General features: G+C 33.6%; 1 protein-coding gene across 1 annotated transcript in view; it reads right to left on the reverse strand.

Annotated features, from left to right (window-relative positions):
- LOC149233092 (uncharacterized) overlaps window positions 1–4,153 on the reverse strand; it is a 64,075-nt gene extending 59,922 nt beyond the window's left edge. The window contains exon 1 of the mRNA XM_089382091.1: window positions 3,022–4,153. Within this exon, the coding sequence (XP_089238217.1) occupies window positions 3,022–4,038 (1,017 nt within the window). The 5' untranslated portion in view covers window positions 4,039–4,153. The remainder of the gene's footprint in view (window positions 1–3,021) is intronic.
- Window positions 4,154–12,759: the final 8,606 nt, after the last annotated feature.

The following is a 12,759-nucleotide window of genomic DNA, read 5'->3' on the forward strand; positions in this document are numbered from 1 at the left end:
AAAAAATTGGTAGTGAGTGCCATGATTTGCAATAATTTGTTGTTATCATATTAAGCTAGACATGCAGTACTTTAGGGTGTGAGTAGTATTGGAGCATTTTTTAGTGTATATACACCAAGAAGAAGAACCATTTGGAGCAAAAATGGTTGAATCACATGGTTTATGTTTAGTACAACCTTAGCTTGATGCATAAACAATTGCTAAATAAAACCTCTTAACCAAGCAACATAATTTTGGGTGAATTTGATCCATCATCAAAATGGGTTGTAAAAACTTTTCTTGAATGGTCTCGGACCCACCTCCATAGGGAGAGGTTTACAACCTTTAAGGCCAGAGGAATCAACCTAGAATCTCACTATAGACTTAGAGGCTACTCATTATGAGGATGAAGATGACAAGGATGAGGATTCTAATGATTGAGATGATATTCATTAGCACGGCTAGCTGTAATACTATAGTAATATGCTTATTTTTGAACTCTAGAGACCATTTAGAACCTTTTTCTTAATGCATTTGATTTAGAGATATATCGCACTAAGTACTATTTTGGTTATTGCACTTTTATTTGCTATATAAATGAGAACTTTTACATAATCATATATAAATAATTTAAATTTATTGATATTAGATCTAAGACTTTTATGATACATATTGTAGATAAATATCTTCCTAATTAATCACATCATTATGATTTGATGGACTTTTCCAACCAACTAATATAGTTCATCCTCAAGACAAAGACAAAATGATGAATATAGATACACACAAACAAATATCTATTTTATTCTAATAATAACGGCAGCCCACCCCACCATGTTTCCTTCCCAAAACACATAGTGTAGATATATGTAAACCTCTAGCTAATAGCCCAATTAATTATTTTTTTAATGCATTTACATAATGATTTCTTAATAATAAAAATACGAAAAAGGAAGCATTTGAGAAGGTGGTGTTCCCATGGTTCCGTCCTATTATAACAAATTCAAGTGGCGGTTTCAGACTCGATATTTTTACCCAAGCTAAAATTTTATGCACGAAGTGGATGGTTTGTACTATGCCAGGAGAAGCTTCATGGAAGACCAGAATTTCTCGCGAGATTATGCAACCCAGCAGCACCAAAATTTAGGGCCAATTTGCTTTTAGTGACATTATTGCTGTTTCCCATTTTTTCAGGATTGAGGGTTTGGTGGTTATCAAGGGCATTTGAGATGTTTGGATATCTATTGCCAAATGGTTTTGTCGTACGTTTGTTTTTAGATTAAAAAACAGGGTTGGTATCTTCCTTTTCACTCAATGTGGAGCCGTAAGATTCAGAATTTCAATGTTCAAAAAAGGAGACTCAATAAGTATAGAATTCTTTTATGACTGAATCTTTGAAACATTGATCAGAGTCTTAAATAGATTGAAAGAATTTCGCTTAGTCTAACATTGTCATCTGATAAATCGAGGAGCTGCAAAAGGATAAGAACCTCCTTCAAATCAATAATGCTTTGCAATGCCCATTTGGAGAGATTAACCCTGTACACTAATGATAAGTGCATTTTATTTCGACAACAAAAATATTATACCCACTCATGCATAAATGGACCTCACTGGCCCTGGTCCAGTATCTTTGAATGCAAGATGGTCTTCCTTAGATGTCGAATTTTGATGGATCATCATTATGAACAGTGTCATGCCCTATTGGATCTCCTACAAGCAAAGAGTGTTTTCATGCTTAGTCCTTTATCAAGAACTATTACAGAGTCCAAGGTCGATACAGGTGAGTTTACTGATGACAAGTATGTTTCTTGTCATCCTGGGTTTATGTTGTTTGCAGATTCTGTCATCTAAGTTTATGTTGTTTGCAGATTCTGTCAAAGTCAAGTATTTACTTGCAAAATAAATTGTTTACTTTAATATATGCTATTAAATACAGAATCTGCTATACTCTTATTGTAAAAAAATTAAACAACATATTTTAAATTTTGAATTTTAAATACACTGGGTGTTGAATTTTGATGGGTCATCTGTATGAACAGGGTCTTGACCTATCAAATGTCCTACAAGCTAAGAGCGTTTTCATGCTTAGTGTTCTATCAAGAACTATTTTACAGAGTCAACCTCAATAAAGGTGAGTTTATTGATGACAAGTGTGTCTATTGTGACCCTGTGTTTATGTTGATTGCAGATTCCCTGTATGGAGCAAAGTCATCTATATACTTGCAAAATAAACTGTTTACTTTATTTCATGGCTGGTAATTACATAGAATCTACAATACTTTTACTGAGAAAAAAAATACACAACATATCTTCTGGGATTGCTAATTTGCTCAATAAAACTGGAAAATAATGCAGCAGAAATTTCCATCTCTACTTCGAGGAAACAAACATCCACTGATAGGCAACTCTACCGATGGAAAGCACGACTTGGACACTGTAATTCTTTCATTTCCAGCCTATATGTTGGTCTTTATCATTACATTATTGTTTTAGCCTCTTATTCGTTCTGGAAATTGCACTGCAAATGTAAATTACAGTTGTATATTCTTTTCAAAAGTTGTGGTCAGATGAGGTAAGGGCCCAAATCAAATTAAGCTTTTCTGTTTGTACAAGATGCAAAATCTATTTATTAATTCATATGCGAACATTATTGCAGCAATGTATTAACGTAGCCGCTCTTTTACTCACTGGACAATCCATTTTTCTTAAATGATATAGGGGTAGCATTTTTGCCAAAGAAGTATTGGGGAAAATGCCTGGGCATAGTCACTCAGTAATACTCCAACCAGTGCTTTTATCCATGCTATGGATGGTTTGGATATTGAAACCCGACCAAACAAGTTCATCTTTATTTTAAACATAGATAGTAGAACATAGATTGGCATACTTCCCAATTCATGGTGAAAGCCCTCAGGGTGTTTAATATGGCGTGCAGTTACAGTTCAACTTTGACAGACTCAAAATGAAAATTAAAAAGCTATGATTCAATAACATTTCCACAGAAATACATATTCGCTTTCTATAAATAAAGAAGCATACCTCCCCACCCTCGCTGCCTTTGAGTATGTACAGCAAAAAAAATGAGATCCACACAAGCACAAGCACTGCCAATTCTTTCAGAGGAACAACTGAACATTGTGGCCTTTTCGCATCCAGAAGGGGTTCCTGCGGACCGTTTCCACCATCTTCAAAAAGAACACTAGAAGGTACTTGTACGATCCTGTCTCTGCATATTTCGTTGTGGGTATCACCGTTAGGAGATACAATGCATTCTGATGCATTACTTGAGCCATTTTCTCTAGGCGTCTCCTCTTCCAAGGTACAGCCATTCATTGTATTTGGAATGGTTGTTCTTTCCATAACACATTGATAAAGAACAGTCTCTGCTCGCCAGTGTCTGACTGCAATTTTGCAGCTGGCGAAGGTAATCACTGAGAGGAATGCAGCAAGCAGGAATGTGATAAGCCATTCAGGAAACATAACATTAAAGATAACACCCAAGCTTGTGCCAAGAAGGATGTTGGGCTGCAGAAGCATGGCAACGTCATAGTCTATGAGAGGCTTATGATCAATTGTAGAACGCCTTTGGGGGATACAGTATATCACATTGGCAAGGGATCCTGCCAGTACCATAAAAGATGACAGTGCTGCTGCTGTTCTAATCTCAAAATCTAGTACCAAAGTCAGAATTGGGACAAAAAGCCCACCCCCACCAATTCCCCCAAGACTGGAGAAACTGGCAGCTGCAATTGTTAAGACAGTGGCTGTTACTGTTCTTATCCCAACTGTAAGAGGAACCCATGTACTTTTGTTATTCATCAAATAACGTTCCCTCCATTGCAAAACCCCGCCTGCAAATTCTTTAAATGTGGGAATGGTCCTCTGAAAGTATGAGTTGAAGTCAAGTGGAATATTCATATTCATACATTCGCTGCCAGAATCATGCATTATTCCTATCTTATCATCTTTCAAACTACCTGCAAAACTACTGGCTTCCACGGAAAACAATACAAATAGTGCTGTCACCAATCGGAATGGAATCCATGAATGTTTCATTGTTTTCTTCCAAGTGAAACCAGCAAACTTTATGAACAAAAGCTAATGAAAAGCTGGGTTTGTTCTTGCAACCAGAGAAAGCTTGCTCTACCAATCGGACTATATTCATTTTAATTTCTGATCTAAGTTAGAAGAAGAATCAAATTTTTTTTATTAGTGTAATAAAAGGAGATTTTGGATTTCAACAGGGATTTTTGTTTTTTCTAGTTATAAAAAGAGGTTTGGATTTCAATAGGAAAAATAGCATTTTTCTTTTAAAAGGGGAAAAATTGAAAAATTACATTTCTAATATTATTATTATAATAATTATTAATTTTTATGTAATTAGATTTTGTTAAAATATTTTATTAATAATTATAATTATTAATTTTGTTAATTTTATTTTATTTTTATGTAATTTGATTAAATTAAAATGTTTACATTATAATTTTTGTTGAAAGCTTTCTATATGTAATTACATTGAGTACACCGGTCTACGACTTATGTTTTTGAAGTAGAAATGGTAATTAGAATCAGTGTGGGTGTAGAAGAATAAAATCCTCCTACTAAATCTTGAGCAAATGGAAGAGGGTAGATGGCCTAAGGTTGTCTTTAATGATAGATTGTGCAAGAGCAAAAAAACTTGGATGCAACAAAATAATAAATGGTTTAGTAAATGAGATATTTGCTTGAACACCTGCCCCATAAACAGAAAAGAGATAAAAGCTTTTGTTATGGAAAAGTTCCACAAACGTACTTGGGAGAAGGAGCTAGGAAGAAAGAAAAATTACTATATTGAAATGTTTAATCACACTCATAATCATCAACCAAAAGCATACATAGAGGCCAATATCTCTTGGAGAGCCAAAATTCTTATTGCTCAGTTAAGGACTAATTCTCATCAACTCCGTTGAAGGAAGTGTGGGAGGAAAGGGTATGCATTTTTTGTTCTTCCGGAAAAGTGGAAACAGAAAAACATTTCATTTTAGAATGTGATGCCTTCAAAGACAACAGGGAAAGTTATGGAGATATGCTGGCAGCTAGCTCTTGGGATAATCTATTTAACCAGGGGTTTGTCGAGAAGACGGGAGCATTTATTGTGAAGCTTCACAAAAAAAGGGCCGAATACATCAAGCAAATGAAAAAGCAATCTGTCCCATAGGCTATCTTTAGCCTCGTGGACGTTAAAATAATTTCTTTCTTTCTTTCTTTCCCAACATACAGCGTTGAAATTTTGGTGTTTGGAATCTAAATCTTAAAAGCGACATCCTTTTTCATTCTAACATTCAATTTTGAATTTTGATATTTACAATCGATTTACAATAATCCCACCCATATATACTTCAGTTAGTAACCATCGTTAACAAAAATGTTTCTATCAATTTTCAATCCTGCAATTCCAATTTGGCAACCATGTTTTGGCACCAAGTAAGATTTGATGGAAGGCATTTCCAGTTGACTTTAAATGCCAGAGTTAGGCATGGTGGAGCCGTTTATCAGCTACTAACTTGTGATTTGACACCGGAGAAATATTTAAAGTGGGAACCTGGCAAAGAAATTGTTTGTTTGTTTGACAGCGCAGCCATTGAGAGGCAAAAGCCTATCATAGTTTTGTCTTATCCAAAGCCATTAAAAATTGTCCATTCAATTGAACTCCTGAACGTGATGGTGTCTCTTCAGATGCCCATAGGAGAATCATGTCAGCAAAACTTGTATTTTTTCATGCCTCGGGGAGAATGCATTGGCTATGTACACCTGTAATTTTGAAAACTGTGCATTGATTATTTATTAATTTTAATTGTATTTTTTATTTGGATATTTTAAGTTGTATATTTTTATATGCAGGTTATATTGTAATCATTTTGAGTAAAAATGTTTGATTTTTTCTTAGTTTTACAATGTAAAAATAATTTTTTTTAATGTTTATTAAAATTTTGAAAAAAATAAATATTAAATTAAATATTTTGTAAATTAAAAATAAATTTTATAACATTTTCTAAATTTCTATTTTTTTTATTAATTCATAGAATTGGAAAGATTAAATTTATAAAGTTATAAATAAAATTTATTTTAAAAATAGAAATATATGCATTGCAAAACATAAATAACATTAAAGATATTGTTACTTCTAAGTTCAAAGAAAAAATGTGGTGTGACAAAGACTTAGTGGCTAAAAGAAAATTAAGTTATTATAAGAAGGTCATCAACCCCACCCTAGAAGATCAAAAGTATCTCTCTATTTTAACTAGCTCAAAGAAGAAAATTAATATAGCAAATATTAGAACGAATTCTCATGAGCTCCATAGTGAAACAGGTCGTTGGGCAGTTCCTAAAATGCCATGGACAGAAAGGATCTGCCATATATGTGAGAATAGGAACATCGATGATGAAAATCACTTCCTCACAGTTCCTAAAATGCCATGGACAGAAAGGATCTGCCATATATGTGAGAATAGGAACATCGAGGATGAAAACCACTTCCTCTTAGAGTGCCCCATGCATAACCACATTAGATCTCAGTTTCACAATCTTTGTTACAATACTGACCTTCCTAGCCTTTTACAATGTCAAAATTATAGTGAGCTCGGGAGACTTCTCTCCAAGTTTTTTGAGCATAAGAATAAAATCTTAAATCAAAATAGATAACTTGTTTCTTTAGATCCGATAGACCATTATTTGGTCTCATTGGATGTTAACCACCATCATCATCATCATCATCATATAACAGTACACATATCACATCAAAATATTTATAAAAATTTAATATACACATCAAATCAACATTATGAAATAACAGATAAACAAAATTAATTATCTAATAAAAATTAAATAAATCAACTTCACCCATCCACTATCGACTGCCTCATGCTCTTTTTTTTTTTAACCTCTGGAAATCATTTAAACGCTATCTAATTTTCACTTTGTTTTGTTTTTTTTCTAAAATATTTTAATATATGACAAGCCCTACTCCACCTATGCATCTCATATATATTTTAATATAGGGTCCTTTCTTTAGGCGCCCTTACTACATTTCATAATAAGCATCTAATATTACATTTCATAGAAATGTTTTGATGGGACATAATCAAAATGATATCAGTATAAAGATTTTTTCCTCCGAAAATAAGTTTAATACATAAATATACATGGGCTATTAATTAATCTTACTTATTATTTAAAAATTTAAATTTAAAAATTTAATAAATTGATATTTAATAGTTTATATAAATATTTTAATTTTATAAAAAATTCTAATAAATTATTTTATTTTATATAATTATATTTTTATAAATTATAAATTATTATTACATAAATATATATATAAATAAGTTTGAACATATTATATTTTAATTATTTGGCAAAAAAAATACATATTTTTTTAAATAAACAAATTAAAAAATAACCAAAATTTAAATGCTTTCAAAGAAATCAACCCTATGACATTTTAATGAAAGTTTCATTTGTCTTAAATATACTTGTCAATATAATATAACAAGTTACTCATATAAATAAAACTATGTATGACAAAGATTAACTAATTATTAATTTAAGTTTAATATTCCATATTTTGTAAATTGTTAAAAATAAACAAAATATAAATATATTGATAAATTTGAAGATATCACATCTTAATTATTTTACAAAAATGATAAGTTAAAAGAAAAAACAACAACCATAATTTAAATATTTTTAATAAAATCAAAGCTTCAAATTTCATTTGTCTTAAATATACTTAATTATCAATATGATGTAACAAGTTACTTGTATAATTAAAACTATGTATATTTACTATTTAATATTGTAAATTGCAAAGAATAAATAAAATATTAATAATAATGTTATTAATCTAAGTTTAATATTCCACCTTTGTAAATTGCAAGAATAAGTAAAATATTGAAATCCAAACAAATTGGACCTTTAGCATGGAACCCTTTAAGAAATAGACATGTATGTTTTGGACATTGTCTTATGTCCTATATTGACATCATCTAATTCTTCATTGTTATGAGGGTTTTTCAAATAACATTGTCTATATTGATGAGAGTGTGTTTCATGATAATGCATATGTCTATATCATTTTAATCAACTATTTCGATAAATTAATGATAATCACTTGGGGTCACAACTGGCATGGGTCACACCAATCCTTAACATGGATGTATTTTTGCCCACTCAAACCAACAACCTTTTCACCACTAAATGTCTTAACAAAACATCATGTCATTGTCTATTCTATGCCCATGAGCATGTAGGTGGTCATTTTAATTAATTGAATATTCCACATTTTTTTTAATATAACAACTCTTGGTTTTAAGATGGAAAGTAATTATTATTATTATTATTGGGATATTTTAAGTCATATATTTCTTAAATTTAGTTTAAGGTGGAAAGTAATTAATTGATTTTTATTTGGCATATTTCGTAAATTTAATAATAAAACTATTGAGTTCAGGTGAAAATATCTTTTATTTATAAATATAAATAATAATTAATGTTTGGTTTAATTGTGATATTAAAATTAAAGTATTTTTTTTTTTTTTTTTTTAAGCTAGCTAAGATCTTTATATCACGAAAATTGTTTTACATAAAGTACACGCATGGATGAACTCATAAAGCTTGTGTTGAGAGGAATACATGTCTACCAAATACCTATTCTAGCATGTAGTAAACTTAAGAGAGACCATCCTCCCATGAGAGGGAAACTAGATGATCCCTCAAAGAGTTCAGATATTAAATTAAGACAGTTCAGAACTAAGACAAATTAGAAATTGTAGATACTACGATGATTGAGATAATTGAAATAGTTGTGAAAACTGAGAGAAGTTAGAGGTAGTGAGCCTTTCCTGGAAGAGGTTAAGAGGCTTGGTGAGTTTAAGCCTTAACTTGATCATGCTAGGGTAGGTTGATTGGAGCTTGATCCTTTTGAATTTGGTCATGCTTGGCATTTTCCTTCCTTACTTGGTCTTGCAGATCCATGTATTTGAATGGGTCGTCATATCCTTCAGGTAGCCAAGGAGGGTGCTCCCATTCAATCACTGCTCCATACAAGTTTGCCTCCTACAGAGAGGTTTCACCTTTGGTGGTTTGAACAATGCAGTTTTGGTTGACTTCCTTAGGCTCTGAACTCTTACCGATTGGGGAGCTTATGTTGTCTGTAGGCCCCTGTTTCTTTTCCTGAGTTGTTAGAGGACTAGGGTTGGGAAGATTGGCAGCTTGGAGAGAGGAATCCATAACTCCAGAGCTTTTTGAAGAGTTGATGGATGTTGGAGTTGGTGAGAGGGGAGGAAACGAAATCCCCATCAATCGAAAGAGATTTCTTAGAGAAATGTAAGTATGGTTTGGGTTGCATTTGACCTTTTTCATTCTGCGTTCAACACTTTCCCAAGCCTCTTCCCCATTCTAGAGTTGGCAGGCTAGCGAATTTCTGACTGCCCAATGGCCATTACCAATGTGGTTGCATTCATCTACCTCCATAGCAGCTACTAGTCAACGAATGTGTAGCGGAATGTCTTGATCAAATTTCTCTTCCTCTTGGCCATGGTAGGGAGGGAGAGGTGGACACCCTCGCTATATGTTACCTCGCCTAACTCTGCCCCATTTTTAGTGTTGGAGAATCTAGTAGGGAAGTTAATTAAATAATTCTCCTTATCCTTATAAATACTTGTGAACTTTAGTTAGTTTCTTCCTGTTCTTTATTAAATTATCTTCATCAAATCATTATCAAGAGCATAAACCATAAAGATCATAAAATACAGAGGACATAAAATATAGGCTTTAAGCTAGGGCAAAACCCCTCCAAGGGGAAAACCCAAAAGAATCTCCTCTCTTCCTTATAAAATCTAATCAAATTAGAATTCCAAGATCCTAAGACCAAATTCAAGACCACCTCCAAGCACCAAGTCAACCCTCCAACAAATGCTTCTCAAACAAGCTTTAGTCAACAAGGTCAACAAAAGTCAAACTTCAAAGGTTCCACTTCAGTCAAACTTTTCGTTCCTACAACTTCAATCTACAATTCGGCTTGTAATATTTGGTCTTGTTACAACTGTAGAAACCCTAGTTTTCTTGTATGAGTCAACTCTTCAAGGAATTCAAAAAGTCAACAATAGTCAACCTTCTAAAATTTTGTTCCAATCAGATTTTTGGCCTTCTTCCTCAAGTCCGATTTTTTGCACTTGCAATGTTTGGTCTACCAAAATTTGTAGAAACCCTAGCTTCGCACGTATGAGAGAATCCAGGCATAAAATTGAGATTTTCTTCTTTTCTTTGACTTTCTCTTGCTTCTTTGACCTTCACTCTTCTTGTGCTTCCTCTTCTTGCTTGAGATCTAACTGCAGAAGTGTGTCCAAATGAGTCAAACTTGCTTCCTTTATATGACCTTCTCATGAGGTCGAATCACCTCAAATTGGGTGACTTCCTTTGGCAAGGCTAACTTGGTCTTGGAGGTCAAACTTGACTTTCTAGACTCAAAAAAAAAATCTTTTACATGTTACAACTTATCCAATAGGGTCTTATACAAACGATAAATACTTTTTTTACTCAAGAAAAATATTTTTTTGACTAGACAAACCCTAAGAGCATGAAATGCATGCTTGACCTAGATGACCAATACAAATACAACATGAATCCCATGCTTGAAAATAATATTTTTCTTTCTTATTTTGCTTGTAACATAAGACATATATAATGGCATGATTACAATTACAATTATGAAGATCGAAACTAGTTACCTTTTCCAACACTCAAACCATGATTTCTTGCCTTTTGCATTGAAGCTTTGTTTCTTTGTATCCTCCATCTTTGTCATTCCGGCATGAGCCAGACACCTGCATAATGAAACATTGGAGAGAATGTTCAAACTGTAGCAAAATTAAGACAATGATCGAGATACCGTTTCAAATATGGCATTGTGGTTCACGACACCACTGTGCGTCCTTCTTTGAGCAACATTAATTAAAACCTGTAGTGCATCGCTGCCACTCAGTCTTAAGATTTAAGTGTAACACCGCACCTCACATTTACCCACTTTCACAAGCTCTCCAGGGTAAACATGAGTTGACAGTTACAATGCAAGATCGAACAACCAAGTTCCAGTTATGGAAGTGATACCTACTACCTTTCAACTTTACTACAACCTCTGGGAACACTTGATCACCCAGGTGTTAGAGAACATCCATTGATCATGTTTTCCTGGATTGGAACTACCTTTTTGGCTCACTTCATAGTGAAACTGCCTACATGTAAAGCATTCCATATGCCTAGAAGGCTCCAGCCACACGCACAAGGTGCCTTCCATGCAGCTACAACCAAAAATCCTCAGTTTTGTGCCTGCGGCTATAGATTCAGTGCCACAAATTTTGGCCTACCCTACAAGCCACTGCCCAAAACTTTCCAAAATCAAGTTTAAGACAATCACAGGTATGCATAGTCGATACTTAGGCTCAAATCTTGCCCAAACATGCCAAACACATGATAAACATTTAGACAAACATATGATAAACATAGTAGTTATAGGTCATGAAAGAATATCTGATCATTGTCTCATTAATTCCATTGTAGAATCATTAAGAAGGCTCATTGCCCTCTCAAGATAGTTGCAACAACACGTGTTAACTCATACATTCATATAATCGTTCACTAACTTATCAAATCATAGAAAATATCCATAACAAGAGCACATCATTTAACAATACCTATAACTAGCAATTAACCAAAATGAAACCATGACAAACCAATCATAAAATCAACATAGTAACCCAAACATGTGCTCATTGAGCTCAACACGAAATAATACTTAATAACATATGCATAAAGCCAACCAATTCATGGACTTCCACGTACCACCTAACCATAGAATAGGCTTAACCAAATATATATTTCAACCAATCACCCTCGTGCCATATTCCAAGCATGAATGTGGGTTCTCATGGGATAAACCAAAACAAAACCAACCAGGGCATCCATAGGCTAAACCACCTCAACCCTCAACCCAATGATTTCACCCAAATTGGTCCAGAAATCACCAAACCAACACAAGGTTGGATGCCTCGGAATTTCTTCAACATACCCAGAGGAATTTCTTGTCTCCACCCACCTGTCAATGACTTCCCTGAGAAAACCATCTCCACCCCCAACCCTTGGGATTTTCTTAAGACCACCTCACTCGGATCCAAAATCTTCCGGAAATCCAAAGCTCAACCAAGAATGAATCCCAACACACCATGGCTATCCAGTAAATGGTAAGGCAAGGTTGTAACCACTGTCAATCTAGGCAAATCCCATGCCAATGACAACAAAATAATCATGTAAACCAAATGCATGCACCATGCATTCAAATCCCAACAAGGAAATAACACATGCAACCTGTTATCTGCAAATCCTTCCTGTTGTAGTTGTTTTTCCAATCTTCTCCTTGCACTCCTTTGCTTTACTTTTCTTATCCTTTGCTTGCTTTCTTGCTTGTGTCCAAGTGTTCTCCCTCTCCTCTTGGGGTTCAATTTCTTCCTTAGCAGAAGTAAAGTTGTCCAAAACTAAAATTGATCAAGAGTTGATAGAAAGTTGTCAATTGTTTACCAGATGCCTTTTTATCATTGATGTATGATGTCTCTTCCTTTATTTTCCTCTTTTCTTTCATTTTCCTTTATTTTCTCTTTAATTTCCCTTGCATGCATATTCATGTCTCTTTAGCTTCCTTTTCTCCTAATTTATTTTATTCCTTGAATTAATTGTCATTTATTTCCC

Source organism: Pinus tabuliformis, chromosome J (genome assembly GCF_031772625.1).
Source record: "Pinus tabuliformis cultivar Carrire ecotype Pingquan chromosome J, CPIR1, whole genome shotgun sequence".
Taxonomy (NCBI): domain Eukaryota; kingdom Viridiplantae; phylum Streptophyta; class Pinopsida; order Pinales; family Pinaceae; genus Pinus; species Pinus tabuliformis.